The sequence below is a fragment of the Volvox carteri genome (genome assembly GCF_000143455.1).
Source record: "Volvox carteri f. nagariensis unplaced genomic scaffold VOLCAscaffold_55, whole genome shotgun sequence".
Lineage (NCBI taxonomy): Eukaryota > Viridiplantae > Chlorophyta > Chlorophyceae > Chlamydomonadales > Volvocaceae > Volvox > Volvox carteri.
This window is the reverse complement of record NW_003307598.1, coordinates 190,040-211,837: the sequence shown is the minus strand read 5'-3', so window position 1 is coordinate 211,837 and position 21,798 is coordinate 190,040. Positions and strand designations below refer to the sequence as shown.

At 55.5% G+C, this 21,798-nt stretch overlaps 2 protein-coding genes across 2 annotated transcripts in view; one reads left to right on the top strand and one right to left on the bottom strand.

Moving 5' to 3' along the window:
- Positions 1 to 296, bottom strand: part of VOLCADRAFT_96761 (uncharacterized protein) — a gene marked incomplete at both ends in the record, with an annotated part of 9,191 nt that extends 8,895 nt beyond the window's left edge. Inside the window, one exon of the mRNA XM_002955775.1 lies at positions 279 to 296. Within this exon, the coding sequence (XP_002955821.1) occupies positions 279 to 296 (18 nt within the window). The remainder of the gene's footprint in view (positions 1 to 278) is intronic.
- Positions 297 to 2,595: 2,299 nt separating this feature from the next.
- VOLCADRAFT_96760 (uncharacterized protein) lies at positions 2,596 to 16,301 on the top strand (the record flags this gene model as incomplete). The annotated part of the gene is made up of 15 exons (XM_002955832.1): positions 2,596 to 2,606; positions 5,584 to 5,746; positions 6,091 to 7,002; positions 8,182 to 8,594; positions 8,853 to 9,063; positions 9,540 to 10,163; positions 10,331 to 10,489; positions 11,080 to 11,093; positions 11,174 to 11,369; positions 11,907 to 12,136; positions 12,253 to 12,497; positions 12,771 to 12,946; positions 13,550 to 13,781; positions 14,512 to 14,582; positions 14,940 to 16,301. The coding sequence occupies 15 exons, from the start codon at positions 2,596 to 2,598 to the stop codon at positions 16,299 to 16,301; spliced, it is 5,019 nt and encodes a 1,672-aa protein (XP_002955878.1).
- Positions 16,302 to 21,798: the final 5,497 nt, after the last annotated feature.

Below are 21,798 nucleotides of genomic sequence, written 5' to 3'. Positions count from 1 at the left end.
CAGCGCCTTACAGATTCGGAATACTTTTATTCCCGCGACTAAAAACCTATTCCTCCGTTCGGACTGGAAAATTCACCGGCAAAATTGAAAAGAAAAACACTGCTCTGCTAGGGCTTGAAGTCGTCTGGATGCGGCTTGCCAACATCCTCCCCAATGGTCGTTCCTCAATACTGGGGACAGGGTATTGCTCACCCCAGACTTCTGGTATCTAATTCAACTCTGACAGGTAGCGGGTTAGCTGGCAGCAAAGCGCCCGATGCTGTGTTCGGGGGCCTCACTGGTGAATTGGGTGACATGAAGTGGGGATGACTTCAATGCTCGGACTGCATCTATCTAAATCTATCGAGGCGCCCATGGGTCACATGATAGGGTCACATGTGGCCCTGAGCATTTCCAGGGTAAGGATTGTCAGCAGTGCGGATTGCTTTGGCTGATGCCTTGTGCGACTGTGCCTGGATTCTGGGCTTGCTATCAGTAACGGACCCATGGAAGGGGACAGGCCTGCAGCCCTTTCAACCTTAACACCGTGTCGGGTCGGAGCTCCGTTGGCCTAGTTATGGCATCTTACAATTTGTTGGAGCGCGTGGCTCATCCCAAAGTGTTGCCGTCGGACCTCCGGGGTGAGTCTAGCGTATTGAGCAATCACGAAGCCCTCATGCTCAAACTCACGGATGTGTGGAGCACAGCGGCAGCCCCTATTTATACAGGTGCATGACCCCAGAGCGTAAGCAAATACCCATTTTTGACCTAGCACGGCAGAGGTGCTTCACAGACCTGTCCACGAATTGGGGGAGGGAAAAGCCTTAACATGCACGCATGAGGTTAAGAGTAGGCTAGATTGCGGGGCCCCGTGTGATGAGAGTATGAGCGAGTTGCACGGTTTTGCGCCAAGAGTGCGCCAAGAAGGCCTCTGGTGATATGCAGCAGAGCCCTCGTACCACTGACCGGGGGTGGTGCAATGTGGAATGTGCGCGCATGTGGAGAGGAAATGGTGGATTTTCCCGCTGTGAGGTCAGGTACCCAAGCTGCCCGACATCCGGAGGGCCACTTGGAGATGTAAGCACAGCACCTTTAAAAAAGCGAGGAAGGCTGTTATCCTTGAGTCCGAGTTGGTTGAGATCCGGGAGAGGATTTCGCAGTCTATGCAGACTTGGCTGCGCAGGGTAGGCCCCCATCTTGTGGCATGACCGCATTGCTCACAGGCGATTCAACGAACCTCAATTATTTTTCCATCCGTGCCAGGCTCAATGTATTTCGAAGGCGCAGCTGTTGGAATATGATCGAGACCCATATACAAGCGGAATGTGAGAGCAGTAGTAGGACCCGAGGGGGTCTGCCACTTTACTGATCATACCAGGTTATGATCCCCGCACTTCAGGGTGTGGCCATCCTTTTGCCCAGTGGTGCTCTCTCTACTGTGTGTGGATTAGCTTTTGGCGAAGGATGAGGGAGAACCAAGACGAGCAGTTGTATTTTTCGGCAAGCACATTCCATTTGCGGAGACATATGCCAGAGACATTTGCGGTACTCCGCACTGTGATACAAACACAGGCTATGTCGACTACGTGGACAAGGTAGAGGTGCGTCTTCTCGTCGACGGATGGAAAGAAATCGTCTGTCAAGGGGGCCCACACCGTCGTGCTGCAGATGCCGCACAAGAAGGGCAAGGATCACTGCAAGTGCTCCTACTGCAAGGGCCAGGGGCATCCGGTCGCGAAGTGCCCTAAACTTAAACAGGGCTACCCGCCTGCGCCGCCACCAACGCCGCCTCCAACATCTCCCCAGCCCAAATTGCGCTGACTGCCACAACAGCTGCAACAACGACAACATGTAGCCGGCAGAGGTGCAGCCGCAGGTCCTAGGTATGTAGTGACACCTGGTTGGAGTCATCCTTGCACTTGGGGAGCCCACTGTAACAACCACACTTGGGGACTTAGGGGCTGGGGGCTGGATAGTGCCTACTGGACACAGTATATTAAGCATTTCTCTTATTTCTGATGGAATCAATACTCTACCATGTTGATCCATGTTTGTTACTAATTTCCCATATTTTATATCGAGTACCGTACTATTTTTGTACATTCCTGATATTCATTTCGAAAGATGTCATGAAAGGCGTGTAGAGGAAATTATCCCTATCAAAAAAATAGGGGCTGGTCCCGAATTGTGGTACTACTATGTACAAATGGCGCCCAAGTACTTCAAGCGCTTTCCATCCTTTTCCGGATGATTTTCACGCTTCATACTTATTATTTCTTGCAAGGGATGACACACTGCTGGTAGTAGCCATGAAAAGACTTAGTCGGCAGAGGTCGGCAAACCCTGAATAACTGTCACGGGTACTGGTGCCAGGGTCGAATAACTGTATGGACATTTTTTTGGTAAAGCCGAGGAAAGGTCGTCAATTGACTGTTCGTTATGAGAACCTCTCAAAGCTAGCGTTTACCTCCTTGTAAAATGGAAGGTTTGGTAAACCTGCCTTTTGGGGGGGAATTTCTGCACCCTGCCGTACGGGTGCCGTACCCGCGATGAAGAATAGAGTTGAACTGTTTAAAGTACTGTTGCATGAGGGCAACAGGTACTGTTTAAAGGCTGATGGGCGGACGGTGAGCTCTATTGGCATGAGCAGTGTGTAGTAGCAATCCAGATGTGACACGTCGTATGAAGTCTTTGGCGAACATCTACCGCTTTCCTGTCGTGTTTTGTACAGTATCCGATGTTCATAGGTGTTTAAAGCTTGACTTGAGTGAAGTAAATCACAGAAGTGGGCGGGCGGACGGGCCTGGTGTGACCCCGAACTTTTGCACCATATGCGGTACTTGTGAACCGATGCTGGTTGAGTTCGATGTGGAGATTCCGAAGAGAACGGAGAGAACTAGGACAGACAAACACCTGCCAAACTTGGAACTCTGCATAAATCACAACAATACCTTTGAGTCGATATGGCAGCATGCCAAGGCCAGATTGCTGTACAAGGGCGGTTAGCGTGCTACGACTTTGAGGTAATGGTGCTGGAATGGGGAGGATACGATGTGGCAGGAAGGGTGGTAGCGGACGCAATGCCACCGCCTCCACCATGGTAGTAGTGCTATACCTGGCTGGATTGGGTCCCGCAGCAATGTGGGCGCTAGTGGGTACCTAAGAGGCACGTGGGCGCCATGCCTTAGCCTGCAGGCATCCTTGGCGGCTTCGGCTTTTGCCCTTTGGGGACGGGGCCCCAGCGCGAAGCGCGTCCGGGGGTTCTCCGGCCCATTCGGTTGACAGTGCTGCAGACAGCTCTGGACAGTCGCAAAGGCGCATGTCGCATCGCCGTCCCCAGTATCCTGACCGTGGAATGTATCGCACGTGGAATTGCTCTGGCAGCCGTGGAGCAGCCTGGTTAGCCAGCAGTCGATACATAGCCAGCTAACCTTACGCACCGGTGTGATGATAACCTGCTGCGGATTAGTGTCACCATCCTTGCCCCTCGCGCATATTTAAAAAGCCAGCCACAACAACTCAGCATTCATGAAAATGCAAAGCACAATTCACACGTAAGACACACTTTGCATGTAAAGCGCACCATTATCTACTCTGGTGCCGGAAACCATAGGTCACACCTCCCCAATCCAGTCGAATTCGGCCTAGGAGTGAAAAAGCTGAAGAGCTGCACGCAGTGCCGTACCCGCATGCCTCATTATACAAACCATGCAGCAGCTTCAAGCAAGGACAGCAGATGCACTATGAAATTTAGTTTACGTAACCTCGCCTTTCATTCACTTCAAGGATGGTTGCATCCTCTTCGGGCACGTCGGCGAATTAGCGCCCCTCAGATTCACCCACCGAAAATTCCTTCCCTCCCTGACACAGACATTGCTGGGTATTTCGTCGGATACAGCATACGAAGGACGACACCAGCGTTCCAGCATAAGGGTTTAAGATGGAGACTCCAGAAGGGCTTTGTATGTATGTGAAAGCCGGTGCTCACAGAAACCTCACGGACCGTGGCCATAGCATACCCATAGCTCCTACCACGGCTCTTGCACGTACTTATTGGAAAACACAAAGAAGCCAAAGGCATATCAGCCTTAGAACTCTACTATGCATCCTACAACGTCCAGCACTTGGCTGGCTGGCTGGATGGATGGATGTTACAAGATTCAGCGAGCTCGTACGTCTCAGACGAACCCGGAGGCTCATGAACCGCTTTAACAGCGCCGATGATAGAAAATAAAAAAAGAAAGTAAAATGTTCGACAGAACAGTTTTACGCAAGAGGAAGACGAATGTTATTAAAGAACCAGGAAAAACGTGGCTACGAAAAAAATGATACTCCAGTCTGGAGTACGGAAATGCGGCCAAAGAAAAATGTTGGAGTCCTCTCCTCATCTGCGATAATGTTTGCCCCCAAGTCTAGTGCAGGAATACCTATCTATGCTTCAATAGCTGAAGTTCTTCAATCTACTTATCACAAGTCCGATGTCGCCAACCGTCGCCATCCTGCCTATTAGTGCCTGTATCACGCGCAGGCTTCAAAGCCATGAATAATGTTTTGCACATAGACTGTGTCTGTTGCTTGGGATTTGTGTTTAGTAAGCCTGCTGAAACGTGTCAGCGATATTTTGAATGGACCGCAACGACGACGATGCTCACACAGACTGGTCTCCGCAAGAGGTTGCATGGGATGGCCTTACCCTCACTGTGCAAAACTCACGCGGTACGTGAAAGGGCAGACGGCGTCATGCTGTGGAGGCCGCACATCGCTGTTGTGCTTTTGTATGTTTCAGGCACCGACTCGAATGTGCCAACAATTGACAAATACTACATTAAGGGGCGTGGGCCAGCCATTGCGGGGAGCAGCGGCGGAACGCCAACCTCAATCTGCAGGGTAATATTCGCGTCCCTCTGCGCCATGTGCCTTACGTACTTGAGTTTCCTAATCGAACTGATTTCTTGTAGGTACCTGGATGCACGTCAGATCTTTCGCGTGACCTCGCGTACTTTCGGCAAGTCCCGTGGACCTTGCGCAAGTTTTGCTGTGTCGTGCTACTATCGCAGATGACAGCGGTGTCGTTATTATCGGCAACCCAGGATTCACGGACTGAACGTTGTTATCTTAGGCATCTTTCGTGGTTTACACTTTGCTCACGCTCAGGGGTTACCTAGTTGCTCCTTTCCTGGAACGCAGGAAATATAGAATCTGCAGAGAGCATCTGAAATCACCGGTACGTCTCCCAACGCGGTTTTGGAAAGTCGTTTTTGAACTGCACTTCGGCCTATCTGTTTTTTTTTGAAGCATTATGAAACCGTAAAACTTTCTGTTTGTTGTGTCGTATTTCATTCATCAGGTCCTCGTAGTTGAGGGCGTGCCAAGCCGTTTTTGCCAACAATGCTCTAGGTGAGTAGTCTGGCGTTCCCGTTAAGGGCATGCCTTCGTTCCCTTAAAAGTTTTATCGCCTAGAAATGCGCTCGTAGGTTTCACCACGTGAAGGAGTTCGACGGTCCTCAAAGGTGCGACTGAATCTCCAAAACACGCGCTCTCCTCTAAGAACACCACTGCCGATGTATCGAGCCAACACGAATTCTCGCCCGAATGTAATCGCAGGACGTGTCGCTCTATGCTGGAGCGCTTACGCATGAAGCGCAATAACACCAAGAGTCAGGCGGCTGCACGAAATGGTCGGGTCAAGAACGATACACGTCCCACGGATGCCTCACTGCGTGGTGGCAGCTCTTCGCGGTCCAATTCCACGGGCAAGGATGCTGAGGTTAGTTCATGCACCGCCACCCTTTCTGGAGGTACCCGTATGTATGCTGTCAGGGAGGGCCTTCCTGCTACAGCGCGCCATCAACACCCCCGTCGAACTGGTACCAATCCACCTCAGCTTCAAGATTGTCAGTGACTTGCGGCTTAGCATCTGGGTCATAAGCCCCAAAGCCATGCCGGGGAATGAGGTTCCTTGGGGGCTATCCAGTCGTGTTTTCACCCCAGCAAATCGCAGCATCTAAGCTCTTTTCTCTCTGTGGAAGTCCCTCCTCCATGCCCGCTTGCCCCGACCCCTCTCCTGCTCCCCTTGCTGGCTGCTACTCGTCCTTTGCCTCTCTGATACAGCCGATCAAAGACCTGGCTCCCGGCCAGCCGCAGCAACACTCCCCTGCCGGTGCGGCACCAACCGACAGCTGCGAGGGCGTGGAGTCCATTACGGCGTTAGCGACCGGGATAGCGGTGCCGCCGCTGCTCAACACCGCCAGCAGCGCCGCCACCGCAACAGCCACCTCCTTTCCTAGCCATGCTATTACACAGAATCCCCAGCAGCAGCAGGGCGTGGCCCTGGATTTCGGGACGCCCTTGCAGTACAGAGAGCGGCAGGCGGTACTGCTGCAGGGTCAGGGCGGTGATTGTGACCCACGGGTCGTGTCCCTGCCAGCTTGCGCTCCAAGGGGGCCCATGGACGCGTTGCCACCTGGCGGGGGAAACCTCAGTGAGCGACAGCTGTATATTTCCCAGGGCGCTGGACCAGGACAGCAACCCAACCGCATCCTGGCCGGCGGCAGCTCCGCCGCTCAATTCCGCAGCAGCCGCATCGCCGAGTACGACATCGGTGACCGACGGGATGTGCCTGACAGCAGGCCCCCCATGCAGCAGTACCGTGACGCGCCGTACGGCCGTTCAACCGGCGTGGACGGCAGCATCGGCTGGAGCAGTAGCAGCGGAGGCAGCCTTTCCGCCGCCGCTCTGGCAGGCATGGTTCCGCGGCGGCCTGCACCACCACAGCCAGAACCCGCACAGCGCCCTAGCGAGCGGGACGTTCACCGACAGCTGGGTAATGGTGGCCGGGAGGACCCCTTGCTGCTACAGCTGGCCATGATGACCAGAGGCCCACCTGACCGGGTCGGTGTGCCTAAACATGAGCAACAAGCGCTGGACCTCGGTCCGCCACCCCTACCGGTGAACCCGGTGTTGAACCTAGGACGTCGAGTGGACTTGAGCTTAGAGCTTCAGCTTCAAGATATTTATCGCGAGGTAGGCAGTGGCAGACATGTGTGTGAGGCTGTATTGTCTGCGTTGGCTGGGATTCTGCAAGGAGCTTGATTCTGGGCCTGGTGTAAGGAAGGCCATAGGCTGGGAAGATATCTTGTCGCCTGATGGAAAATGAGGCAGGGGGGGGCTGCTCGCTAGATTAAATTGGCCTGACGGCAGTTTACCTGGCTGTGGCGAGGTGATGTGGGTGGGTCAAAGGCAGAGAGAAGAGCACGGCGCAGGTGCTTGGTCGGGGCGAAAGGTGGAGGCGGCCCAGGGGGTGAGGAACTCTGCGGCTAAAACCGGTTAGCCAGGAAATGATGAAGGCTACGCAACGGCATCGAAGGTCAGGATCAAACTCGCGTTTTACTTCCCCGCAAGGCAGCATTCCTTGTATGACATCATTTTATCGAGCGTATAGCGTACCGTACGCGCTGACCTTGCAGGAGCCGCAACAGTTGCGCTTGGTTGCGGAATCTGTGATTAGTATAGCAGCAACAGCAGCTACAGCTACATACTCGCAGCAGTGTTCAAGGCAGCCGCGCCGCACGCACCCCGGACATGCCACTGCGGTGCGGACCTCGATACTCCCTCCAACTCAACACCCCGGCCCAGGCCCCTTCGCGTGAACCTTGTCCCTCGGCTAAGGAGCTGTGGTGGATTCCTACCCTACGCAGAACTCGGCATTTAGTTTATCCGCGGCTTTCCTGAACCGTTTAATTGTGTAATTGTGAACAATGAACAAAGCATCGAGTAAACCGAATAAGGCACCTCTTTCCGTGCTGTGCATAACACAGAACTTATTGAGACCCTAAAGACGCGATGACGATTTGACGATACGTGAGCGCAAAACCGTAAAGTGACGAAAAGCACGTTACCCATAACGGGGGCTAATGTGAGTTGTAAAACACGGCGCGGACTCACCTAGGCAGACTCACCTCGTCCAAAGGCGATTCGCGTTGGGCGCTGATCCGAGAAGCTCTGTCGGGGGAGCTGGCCAGGGCACACAGGGCGTACATGCTTCTGGAGCTGTGTAACAACACTTCACTCTCCTTGCCTCTCAAATGCCACGTACGTGTATGGCATGCTCCGAAACCTGACGAGAGCCTCCCCGTCGGCCGCCGCGATCCCTACAAGCAGATGGCGATTTCGGACACGTCGGCGCCCATGCAACCCCGTCAGGAAGACCCGTTGCTGCGCTCCCTGAGCAGTGGTGCTCCCCTTGGCCATCCTAACTCCAGCAACACCGTGACTTCCACGGCGGCATTGCTTCCACAAGACCCCTTGCTGCCGCTGGGGCATCGGGCGGCGGCGCCGCTGCCGCAGCCATCGGCAGGACATGCTGCCATCCGGTTCGGACACCAGCAGCCCCCGATGATGGGAACGGCGGCGTCCGCGTTGTTGGGCCCCCAGCAGCAGCAGCAGCAGCGCAACCAGCAGTGCAACCAGCAGTGCCAGCAGGCTTTCAGCGACTTATCGACTGCCCTTAGATTGGCAGCGGTTGACGGTATGAATGTGGATACAGACCATATGCGCCTGCAGACGTCCCTGGCTGCACGTAATGCTCAAGCGCCGGCGCCATCTGGATCGGCAGCGTCAGCCTATGGCATGGGGGCCGGGGTGGGTGTTAGCGACCTGCGCCTGAATCTCCATTCGCAGGTGCAGCAGCAACATCACCTGCGGCAGCAACAGCAACAGTTAGAGCAGCGGCAGCAGCAGCAACAACAGCAACAACAGTTAGAGCGGCAAATGTTTCCCGGGGTCGCTGCCGGCGGGGCCGCTGACAGCGTGGTGTTGGTCCGCCATCACGACGCCAGTCGCGCCGTCATGGCTCCCCGTACTGTGTACGGCAGCTGTGATGGAGCGTTTGCGGCGGGGGCGGTGAGTGATGGCATCTATGGTAGCATGTATGGCGGTGGCAGCTCAGCCGCTATGGCCATGGCTGCGATTCCAGAGGCCGCCGACAGCAGCTTGGTTAGGTGGTCCAGTAATGATATTGACGCTGCTCTGGATATGCTGATGGAGGAGGCTGGAAGCGGTGCAGTTTACCATACGGGAAATAATGTAAGTGTCGTACGTTGCGTGTCGTACTCGGGGTTGTGCGGCCCTGCGTCATGATAAGATACCTGTTCAAGTCCCCGGGGAGTGCGCGGGGAATAATTTCAATTTGGACCGTGTGTCAGGCTGCGCAATTGGCGGCAGAATGCGGAGGTCATCTAGCATTCTTGGCGCTGGGACGGGGCTGCCAATGGCGGCACTGTGAATCTTAGCACGGGAAGCCCCTTTTCTAATTGCCATGATTCACCCACGTGCTACAGGCGATTATGTCCTTTTTGTGAGGCACACACGCACGCAAACACGCACACGTCTTTGTTTATGGCATATGCCGTGTAGAGCAGTCCCGGTGAAAAGTGCTGCTAGGCTTGTGTTGCACGCAGGAAATATCCGCTCTTTCCATGCTCACTTCGTCGCCTTTGCATTCTGCACGACGCACAGTCTTGTGACACGTATCATCCACAACGGTTTTACACCCGCTGCAGACTGCATCCCTGGAGCGCATTTGCTTCAAGCTTAACAATCTGCACCCCCAAGATCTACCGCCCGACCTGATGGGCGCAATGGGGTCCTGGCTAGCAGCGGCGCGTACGGAAGTCGTACAAGGTGCTGTACGGCCCGGCTGCATAATGCTAGTCCTCGACGTCTACGTAAATGGCCCCGACCCGGCGGATGAGCTGATGGAGGAAGGAAGCGATGGCGGCGATACCGCCAACGACGACGGCAGGGACGGTGCCGGCGGCAGTGATGCAGCGACGAGCTTTTCACTTGGGGATCCGTTGCAATCCGGCGACTCGTCAACGGGGTTGGCGGGCGGCAAGGGGCGCGTTCTGGGAGGCCTTGTCCTCTCAGGGCACGACCTGGCGCATTTGGAGGCAGCCGCGGCGGCGGCTGGTGGTGAGGTACTTCAGCCCATTCCAGATCTGGCTTATGGCTCGTCGCCTTTGAACGTTGTGGGAAACCAGGGCGGAATCTCTTCTGAGGCCAGCACAGCGCACCTGAGCGCTTATGTGATGCACAGGGGCAACGTGCGAGCGGCGACGGCGTGCTACAAGAAGCTGCTCGGACCGCGTGCCGTACAGTCCATGGCGGTTTCCATCAGGCATGAGGTGAGCAGGCGGGGGTGGGTCTGCATATGCGTTACATGCATACAGGCAGACACTAAAGACTGCGCCATGCAGAACGCGTATGATGCCGCACAGATGGGTGGACATTGAACGATCCTCTACGTGTGTATTGTTATGTTTATGCGCATGTAAAAAAACCCGTTGCGCAGGTGTTGACCATCTCAAGTCCTGCTAGAGGGCGCTATGTGACAGATGTTCGCGGCACAATGGCAGGGCTGGACACGCCGCTGCTGCTGTCGGTGTCACCGTTGGCGGTTGTAGCAGGTACGCGTCAAGAAGACAATGGGCGCGCGGTATGCGCAGTGGAGGTGGGCTCGCGATGGCGGCGGTAGCGGTGGGAGTATTCCGATGCCTAGGCGGAAAGGTAGAGGGGTAAACAGGAGTTGCCAGTTGCTATTTTATAGCGTTTACACACAAGGTCACAAGAGTCTCACGACAGCGGGGCACCTGTCCTGGCATAGAATACAGCGCGAGCAGCATTGGTGATTCCGTAGAGGATCCCATGCAACGCCATTTCCATCCGTTCACTCGTTTATTTATTCACTTCCGCATTCATTTCTTCCGGTAAATTTCCTTTCGGTCATCAGCCCCTTTGTCTGTCGGGTGCCCTTAGCCCCCCAACGGCTTGTATGGGCCTGTGGGTTAATGCACCTCTTGAAGGGTGGTAACGCAACTCCAAAGGAGGTGCAAAAACACACACGCAAAGGCATCCAGCCAGCTATGGCGAGGAAAGCTACACCGGGGTGACGAGGGTGGGTTCGTGCACGCGCCAGGGAACACAGATCACGACATATCGGCGCTCGTTGACCGCCGTCGCTTTAACCATCCTCATCCTCATCCTCTTCCACCCGTGGCATCGGCCCTCTTGTTGCCCTCTGTCTGGTCTGTCTGAACACAGGTACGCCGGCTGTGGTGAGGGTCATTGGATCCCACCTCGCGGGACCTAGGAGGCGACCCCATGTGCGCTGCCAGGGGGCCCACGTGCCGTGCAGTGTGACGGTGGCACAGGACAGCGCAGCAGCAGCAACAGCAGGAAACGCAGGAGGAGCCGCGGCCGCTGGAGGCACATTTTGCGATGGGGACGCCTTCCAGAAGGTTTCGCCCTACGACCTGCCGGCGCTGATGGGCCAGCTGCTTGCCAGCACGCTCCCTGGCAGCCACCGGGCGGAGGCCGTGGCGGAGTGTACGGTGAGGCTGGGTTGCTGCTGATATTTCTGGAATTTCGTTCTTGTTGTTACACTGCTGCTGCAGTTGCTGCTGCGGCCGACAGGTGATTTAGTCATTAATCTTTGTATGAAGGAGAAGATGGAAAGTGTTGAAACCTGCTATTGTTGTGCTTTTGCATATCGGGTAGCGAAACGAGGGAGAGGCAGGAGGGGTTCCAGGCGCAGCGTTATAGGGTTTTAGGGACGGTAACGGTTGGAGGTGGGCTAGGGTGCTTGGATGATATGCGTTGAGAATATTCACGCTGGAAGTGGAAATGAAGCCGGAGGGATTTGGGGACACAACGTAGGAGGAGGGGTCTCGGCTATGCCGTTTATACTTAGAGGCCGCGCTCTGAATTGGTTTACGGCGGGGGATGGAACCGCTTATTATGTCTCGCTGCTTTTTGCTGCTTCTACCGCTTTTCCTATCACGGTTACAGCTTTTCCTGTTGCCTGTCACTTCAACTCAACTGTTTGGCTGCTGACCCTGGCTGGCTGCCCTGGCTGGCTGACCCTGCAGAACGTTAATCTTGCGTTTAATGCTCCCGATGCGGGCCTCCTGATGGTGGAGTGGGAGGCTGACTGCTCCAACGGCAGCGGCGGTATCAGCCTGAGCGAGTGGCTACCACTGCTGTCAGTACCGGACATTGCCATGGCATCGGAGATTAACGAGCTGGAGCGCGCCAGGGATGGCAACGACAAGAGGCAAGTCTGCAGTCACGCGACTTTGCAAACTTGCGTGACCGCGTGGTCATCAGCTGAGTCCGGACTCTTGACCGAGTCTGACGAGCACGTTTTGCTTCCTGTCTTGCCCTCCTAGCAACTTGTGCAACTTGCGCCTTCTTTTTGGTTTCTGTGGTGCGCAGGGTTCGACCCTTCCTGGACGATCTCGGTTTGGTTTTGGATTACGTCACCCGGATCAGCCATGGCTTGCTGATGCCCATTTCGACGCTGATGACAACGGGGGAGGATGCATCGGGCGAGGATGCGGCGGGCGGCGGCTCGGACGTCGGCGGAGGTCGAGGTGGCGGAGATGGTGGAGGTGGCGGTGCAGCCACGTTACCGTCGTCGGGGGATTTTGCGTCCTGGCAAAGCCGCAGCGGTGGCGGTGGTGAGTATGAAGGCCACCCCAGTGCTACTGCTCCACTGCTGGTTCAATAAGTAACCTGTTACCGCTGTGTTATTTACGATGCGATGATTATTTCTGCGCGTCTTTTGTGTCATCAGCGGGCTTGTACCAGCCCCCGTGCCCTCCGCCCCTCTTTGCTCTGTAGATTGGATCTCTGTCGCCCCACCACCCTGAATGTCATGTATTCCTTTGCTCCCCCCCCAGCCAGTTCACCCTGCCGTTCCCCCTTGCCGTACTGCCTTGCACATTTCCAAGGTGCGGACCAGCGCTCCTCTCCAGCAACAGCTGAAGGCCTCCCGGACAGCTCCGGCGGCGTCAACCCATTTCGATTGGAGCACGACTCCCGCACTGAGCTTATGACCAAGCCACGGCTGTCCAAGAGGCATTACAACCGGGTGGCGGCATTGACGCCTGCGCTGCTGGCCTTTGCGGTGGGTACAGGCTGAGTAGCTTGCTGGCGGAGCGGTGCCCGGGATCGACATCTCTCTGTCTGTGTGCTTGTGCGTGTGCGCGCGCGTCGGCCTCCGGAAGAAAGCGGTATGGGCGGCTGGTGGTGTTGAAATATATACTGTGCCGCGAGGACGAGGTCTGCGCACGAGGTGGCAGCTGGTCTGTGTTTTGCGTGAGTCATGTTGAGAAGTTTATCCGTTCTCCTGCATTGATGGTAATCATTCTCTCGCCTGCCGGGGTATTTCTTCTCTGGGTATCAGAAGTGCATCGGCATCTTGTTTGGAAAGAAGGAAGGAGCTGGGGGGAGCGCCCATAGTCCCGGGGTCTCTGTCCGTTACACCCCTCTCGCCTCTGGGTAAAGTAAAACAAAACGTCGCTTTTGTTGCTGCCATCAGCTGATCTGGTAACTGACTTCTTCTGCTGGTACAGTGTTATCATTGTTACTAATTGTTATCTGGTTCATTTCTTTCTGACTTCAGCAGTTATGCATGAACTAAGTTTGCATTAATGGCTGTGTTTATTTTGCCGCGTATGCGATGCTCCTTTCGAATTGATCGCAAACGTGCACGTTTTTTGGACCACAGGCAGATAGCGGCATGTTAGCTGTCATGTCCTGGCTGATGGACTTCATGCTGGAGCATGTGTATTTTGGCGATTTGGCAGCCGTGTTTCAGAGCGTCGAGTCGGTGGGCGATGGAGCTATGGTGCTCCCGCTGCTGCACCGGACGGTGCGCAGTGGCAAACCAGACGCGGTGCAACTGCTGCTGCACCGCGCCGCCTCACATAACATGGCCTGCAACTTGGCTCAGCCTGCTGGTGAGGTAGACGCGGTGTGTGGCGCTGCGTCAAAGGGCTTGTTTTGTAAGCGTTTCAACTGTTGGGTTAACATTACCCCAGAACACAAGCAGCCCAGGCGAAGGTTGCGTCTGTGTCGGGATATATTGCTGTCGTCAAGGCATTAAGCGAGACCACTGCGTGCGCGCGTGGCACGGTTTGGAAGGATGAAAAGAGGACTGAGGATGAAAAGAGGCAAGAAGCGGTTGCGAATTTGGGGCCCTTCTTCCTGTCCGAAGTTTCCTGTTTTTGCTCTGGTACTTTATGGCCTGATGCACACACCATGTCTCGCGCCACTTTGGTTTGGTGCGGTACTCGCTAGTGTTTCTCGCCTAATTGCTCTTTGCGGCCAAACGCGCCACAACCCTTAATGCCCGATTGCACCTCCTCAGGACCCTTCGGCATCACACCGCTGCACCTCGCCGCACTCCAGCCCCTTGGGTCGGGCATGCTACAGGCCTGTGGCTGCGCTGACCCACGGGTCGCGGAGCTATGGGCCATGTTGCCGGATGCCGCCGGCAGGACACCGGCCATGTACCTGCGGCGACAGGTACTATCTCGTTGCTGCTGCTGCTGCTGCTGCTGCTGCTGCTGTGTCGGAGGGTCGTGGAGGTCGATGGGTGTGCGTTTGCGGCGGCGGTCTGGAAAGGAAAGTGGGCTCTTAGGGCGTGGATGTGTGTTGTATGTGTGTGTGTGTGTGTGTGCGTATCAGATATCTTGGGCTGCTGCCAAGCTGCTCCAACGAACAAGACCGCCGAAGCACTCCCCCAGGGGAAAGGGGAGGTGCGTGAGGGGCCACTGTTCCCTTTCCTGCTCGACACAGACCTCGACCGCTTGATACATTGTGGGGGCGTACACAGCGGTGGGTCTATAGAGGGGAAAAAGCCTCAAACGCTGTGCCAGGAGACCGCCAGACAGCAGCCAGCAACGAAGGATGTTCTCGGCAAGCTGCCCACGCTGAAATCCTAATGCAGCACCAGGGCACAAAACATCCTAATGCTATGTGTACCCCGGTGTACAACTCAAATCCCTGGGCCACGGTTGGCCCTCAGGCAAGCTAAATCCCAAAACCTTTCGCTCCAACCCGTACTGCGTACCATTAATTCCTCATCTGCTCCTCTTGCTTACCTGCCGCCGCAGCTGGAAAACTCTTCTCACTCCGAGAGCACTGCCATGGCTTTAAGAGCGGCCGCTGAGGCCGTTGTTACCGTTACCGCGGACCGCACGACTTCGCGCGACTCCGCGTCTGGTTCCGCTTCTGCCACTGCCTACAACTCCTGGGCCAGCGAGGAGCCCACTGACGCGTCCGTGATCGCTGCGGGCACGGCTGTCCCCGCCGCCGCCGCCGCCAGCTTCACCGGCCGTACTCTTAGTGCCGCCGAGGCCCCGACCCCGCCGCTGCCCACTGTAGCCGCCGCAGTCGGCTACGAGCGTCGCGACGGCGTTGGCAGTGACGAGGCAGGGGCCGGGATGGGCGACAGCGCGGAGGAGTTTCGGGAGAGGCAGGAGTTTCGCCGCCGGGGCGGCCGACTGGCGGACTTGGGAGCCGAGGCGGTGATGGAGACGATGACGGCGCCTGAAGACGCCGCGCCACGCGCAGTACGCAGCGATCTAGGTTCTGCTGTGGTACGAGGGGGTCGCGCGGACATGACGGCGGAAGCGCCGGCGGCGGCGGCGGCACAACCTCGTGTTGGGACGACCCAGCAGGGAAACGGCTGGGCCCCGCTGCAAGTGTTGACACGGATTAAGGAGGGTTGCAGCGGGGCGGCTACCATGTTGACTTGGTTGCGGGCGAGGGGGCCGAGCACGGCAGGGGCGGCGGCGGCGCCAGCGGAGTCGGGATCAGGGTTGTCTGGTCCCTTGCCGTCCGCAGGCTACGGATTGCAATCGGTTGCGGCAGCGACGACAGCGGACAGCCATTCCGTCCAGACCAGCCCGAAGGCTAATGCCGCCTTGAAGACGTCTTCCTGCGGAGATTCCACGGAGGATTGGGTGAAGATGAAGCTCTCGATGCACGCGAGGGAAGAAAAACAGCAGGACGCAACAGTGCAGCAGAGGACGGAGCCGCGGCGAGGTGGTCGAGCCGCTGGTGGCAGCGGCAGTGGTGGTGTACATGGAAATGGGGGCGGCGAGGGTGACGACCTGCAGGGCCAGGAGCGGGGGCTGAAGTTGGGGAAGTGGAGCCTTACAGCCGGGAACAGTGGTGCCGCCTCCGCAGCACCGCGAGAAGCGAAGGGGGCTGTGGGCTTTGCTTTCCGTGAGGTAGTGGGTTTTGTAGTATCCACAGCGGCAGCAACAGCTGCAGCGCGGGCCGCGTGGCTGCCCGATGCTGTGCGCGGCGCTGCTGCAGCACGAGTGGGTCGTGGGGAGGGGTTGGACGGGCGGTTTCTGGGCAGGCCGATGTTGGTAACGTTGTTGATGTCGGCCATTGCAGTTGCGGTTGGGGTAATTGTAGCTTTGGTTAGCCGATTCGCCGGCCAAGATTCGTTGGTTGACTCTTAGGGAGCACGATGGCGGCGGCCTGCGTGGTAGCGGGTTCTGGTGTGGGCGAGGAGCATGTGGGCGATTCTGGGGATGGGGCTGGAGCTAGGGGAGGAGGCGGGCATGGTGGCGGGAGGAGGTGCAAATAAAGGTTCCAGCAGAGGATAGCAATAATGACCTCTCCACCCCTGCCTCGCTCCTTATGTTCATTCCTAAGTTCAAGCTGAGGCGTATTGTATTATCCCTATTTTGAGGAAATACATCATATTGTTGGTTGTTGCAGAGTGTGAGGCTTCTGGGGCGATTGCAAACATCATATGTTTTCCATGACGCAGCTGTGCCCCTGGTACCGGGCGGGGCCCGGTAACGAAACTCTTCTTGAAGTCCTCGTTGCAGGTTGTTGAGGAAAGCTGTTGGACGGAACGGTCGGTTGATAGCTGTTGAAAAGCAAGGAGGGGAAGGGGAGAACGCGACATGGACAGAGCGCGCGGAGGCGGTGGGTGCAGCAGAGGTTGGTTGCAAACCGCGAAGCCGACCGGCCGGGCAGCCGCATCACTCCTCACGGGCGGAGAGGCTGCGTTGTGTGAGGAGTGCGGTCCATGGGAAGAGGCGGGGTGTTGGTGGGGCCGCAAGCTGCGGGGGGGGGGTGTGAGTTGCGAGTCGATAAACTATATAATGATTACGCACATGTGTTTATTATGCGAGTAGTAGCTTGCTGGTGTTTTGTTTCTCGGCAGTGAACACGGAGATGTCAGCGCGCTGATATGGCTGCGAATCTTGGGCGCATCCTGTCCATCGAGCATGAGTCTTGTCTATCTATGCGTGTTTAAGTAAGATGCGAGCATCCAAAGAGGCACTGTGGCTGAATGTCTGCTCGAACCGTTTTATTACATGGAGGTTCATTATTGTGGTGCTGCGACCAAAATGACTACATTGTCTGAGACGATGTTTCTGATCGCGCTAATCCTGTTGTCTCATAATCGGACGTCTTTCGCCGGAATTGGAATGTTTGCCGCCATTGTCTGTAGCTGTACGACTGGACATGTTGAAAATTTTGTGAGGGTTTCCATGGGGCTTCGCAGGTGGTCAAACGTTGACGTTGAAGTTGTGGGTGTGGGACTCCAACGGCTGGGGTGTGGCTGGGGTCGGTGTGTTTGTGTCATTGTGGTTGCTTTTTGGCGTCTTCAAGCGCACCTGTGCGTTTCTGTTGCAAAACTCGTGAAAGCTGCCTAATCTGTGTGGCATCATCTGGTTGGCGCGCGGTCCCCGTCTCTCGTCCGTCACTGCTTGTCCGGCTGGGTGGGTGGGTGTCACTGTTAAGGCGGTTGGGTGTCACTGTTAAGGCGGTTGGGTGTCAATGTTAAGGCGGTTGGGTGTCAATGTTAAGGCGGTTGGGTGTCACTGTTAAGGAGAGGTTGGGTGTCACTGTTAAGGCGGTTGGGTGTCAATGTTAAGGCGGTTGCGATAACCGTTTGGAGATTGAAACCGTTGGGGCGTTTATCGTCCGGGGATTAAGACGATTACTGGGTGACGCCTCTTGGTCGCTAACGCCGTCATCCGTCTCGAGGAACCGTCCCCAAGCCCTTCCTCAGGGTCACGGTGTGGTGGCACGTAATTTGGGCGAAGGTGGCTTCTGCATGTGTTGTTTTCACGCTCACAACTGGTACGGTACGTGCATGTAAGCATGTGTTTTTTGGCTGAAAAGACGGTGCACATGTATCAAGCGCTGTCGCCCGTTCATGTTGGATAATTCATCGTCCGTGGTGGTGAGGTTGGAGTGACGGCTGGTGGTCTTATTTCGCCTGACCATAAATTCACAAAGTCTCTCCAGGCATCGTTGCGCCTGCCGGCAATATCTACAGCAATCGACTCATTCACCCAAATATCGGATTGGGCTGCCAAGATTTGCCGCAACAGCACGGCCTTCCCGTGGATTCGGTTCGTAAACGTTCCTATTTGCCGTACAAATCTAGAAGGACGAGGAGCGCGTTGTTAATTGTGGTACTGTACGGCAGTGGCGCACGACCGTGCTGCGACCGAGCACCTTTAATCTTAGATTAGTCCTTGCGCCCATGAAGCGTAGCCCCTCGCGGTTGCGCTGTGTTTGCGCCATGCGATTGCGAGATCGAGAGATTGATTGGGAAATTGAAGCAGGGTGAGCCTGATTAATCCGAGTCATAGGGCCCGAGCCCGTTTGCCGGCCCTAGGCCTTGGCCGTGCTTGTGAATCTTCTACTGTGGTCGGCTATGCTGCGTAAACACTCTATGACAGCGCCGAAGGGACTGCTGTATGGTGTTCGGTTTTATTTATGTCAAAATTGGGGGAGAATTGCACCAAATCAAACATGGCTCGTACGCGGCTTTTACGTTGCATGTTACATGCGCATGCAGGGCCTCGTTGGCCTCCCGTAAGACGAATGGAGGATGCTGCTAGGAGATCGGCATTGCGAGCAAAGTATTTTTTTCGCTGATGACGCACTTGGCCATTCATGCATGAAGTTAAGAAGGATGTGCACTGTACACATTGCAGTCTTAACGTTCCTTCTAGTTCTCCTCCAGGAAGGGACGCCGATGACGTGCTGCCCATCGGAGTTAATTCCTCGCAAGCAGGAGCAGGTCCAATTATGCGTTTATATACATGTACGACTGCACGCTGTCGCCCAGCAGTGTTGGGAAGACTTTTCGCCTGCATGCTGCCGCGTAACACCTTCTTTATCCCTCGGCCAGGGCGCTCCAGCGCCATCGGCATCGGGCATCGGCATCAGCGCCATCGGCGCTGCGCGACATCCGAGGTTGCCATAGTTTTTACGTTGTCACGATACAGTCTTCTGTAGCTATTGAAAAGGCACCACGCCCGCTGGGCATCTGTATCGCTGCGTCCTCCCGTAGAGTTCGCTGTATTTTTTTATGACGGGTCGAAGAAAGCGCCGCCGAACCCGTTGAGTGAGTGCGAGTGACGTCGGGTTGTGCGAGTAAATTTGGGCCCGCGTATACAGAGCGTGTGTGTGTGTTGAAGCACATCGGTTAACGGCACGTACGTAGCCTCCTGAAGCGATTGTAGAAGACCGGTACTAGTACTATATCCACGTGCAGTTCTTTTGTGTTCGGGGTCGCGCGATTGTCGCACGCTCTTGGGCTGGATGCAAAAGCTGCAGCACATGCAGTGACCGCTCTGCACATGCAGATCGTAACCCGCTTTCTATGAGACCGGCGGCGCCATGCAGAGGGTCCGGACGGCCCTGCGGGGCGAGGCCCTGATGCGCGTGGCCCTGGAACATTCTTTACAGCCTACACTGCAATGCGACGACAGGTCTTAAGTTAATGCAATCCAGCCTGCCGGCTTCCTTATGAATGGCATAGCCCTGTCCGCTCTTTTGTGGCTCGGTGACATCAGGGCCTCAGTGACTGGTACTGTGCTCAGGACACCGCCCCCGATGCATACTGAGAACCGCTGTCACTATCTTAGAAACGGTTATCCTTACTATCTTGCATGCGTTTGCACTCCATGCCAGTTCGCTTACGTTGGTTTATGCTGAGATGGTCCTATGGCCGCGTTCTTGTATATGTTTCAGTGCAGTCGGTTGTGTCTACGGCTTTTGACGCCGCTCGATCAGCTGAAGCCTGGACACCAACTAGCTAGCGCGCGAGAGCAAACTCCACGTAATAGTGCGTGTACTTAAGGCTAGCTGAGGTCCTTGAGCTCTTGCGTGCACATGGGGCGGGTTTCCATACATCCATTTAAGAGCAGCCCCGCACCGCAACACACAGCATCACTCCACGGAGTACCACAGTGAGCTCAACGACAAGTAATGAACACATAAGCCCTCAATGTACATGGGGCATAAAAATCAAGCAAAGTTTTTTCTCATCGAGATTTGGAGTGCTGGCAGCTAAGACGGACGACACGGCCAACACGGATTAACTTGGATTTGGCGAGCTGTACGATCAATGGTCCGCCGGCCAGCTCATATGCAGTGGACACCAGGCTCATCGCGCGCCAGCCAGAGTTAAAGGACCTAAAGCCACTGGCATCATCATACCGGCAGGAACGCACGCACGCGCAAATACACCGCACAAGGGGCTGATCTCCATGACACCTCATCCGTTTTTACATCCCATATATAAACCCGAGCCTGAATCATAAGCCACGCTTATGTTAAAATTGCTCCCTTCAACTATGACTACCTGGTCACAAGGCCTAGGAATCAAGGCGCAGAGCTTTCTCCCTCACCTTCAGGAGAAGGCTCTTCCGTAAGGCCAAGAGCAATTTGATGAACGAGACATCAGCTCAGAGGCCACCATCACCCCATAAACCTTTATAACCACAGTCGAAGCACAAACATCCTTCATGAAATGTTTCTCCTAATCTCCGGGAAATGGGAAGGAAGAAGGGAAGAAAGAAAGAGAATGGAATGGAGGAAACCATTGCCCGTTTCGAGGGCTCCATTGCTGGATCTCTCTTGCTGTCCCCCAATCCGTCGTCCTCACTACGAGCAAAAATCATGCCCGGCTATGCGCAATAATGAATGTGGCCAGAACGACAGCACGCAATTTCCAAAGTGAGCTATCGCGCTTCCAAATACCTCCAAATTTTCTAACATGATACATCCTCCGGTTTCAAAGCTTTGCAAGTTTCATACGCATAAATACATCCACCTAGCAGTACATACACACTGCATCAGGTGTAATTAGCTCCCGCTCCTTTCATACCCATTGTACAACATTTGCGACATAGCGCGTGCCGTATACTCGTACACAGCACGAATTTGCCGTGCGACTTTCGAATGGAGCAGTTGTTCTGTTCTTCAGCCCGTCAGTCAGCCTTACAGTCACATGCTCTGCCCATTACCCTGCAAGCGAATCTCCCGCCGCCGGCTGTCTTATCCTCTAAACCTTCCCGCCTTCATCGCGTCTGTTCCAGGGAGGCCTTCATTCTTCATTTCTTTTCCGCGCACACAACACCCACGGGGATCGTACCGGACCAGCAGCCTAAGCAGCCTTCAGGCATTGCAGATATGAATGTGACGTATTACGCCTGTAAGTATTAGCTGCCCTTCCTGCAATGCTCTCACCTACAGTTCAAATCCTTCCAACGCCTCCCTCGCGTCTCAATTGCCTCCCCGTTATCAGCTGCTGGAGCTACCAGATGCCCGCGCCCTGCCTCTCCATACCATCACCATCCCAACCCAGCTCCGCTGATCCCTCTAAATCTTCCGTCTCCCCCTTCACAAAACGGCACCCTTCCCAATCGAACACTGCCACCTGCAACATAAACTACTCTGTACCGCTGCTGCACGGCCCCCACGCCCCTGTCAGGTGTAGCCTTACATCTGGCTCAGTCGTTAACTCCCGTGGTTGGAGGCTCGCCAGTGGCTTTACCAACAACACTGAAAGTACTGCTGTTATTGACAGTCGTCCATTGGAAAAAAGACAGGTTTCAATACACACTGCTGGAGTTGCTGTTGTAGATTTAATAGCCCTAGAACCTTAGAACCTGGGGAATGCTGGCGCCGCTGCTG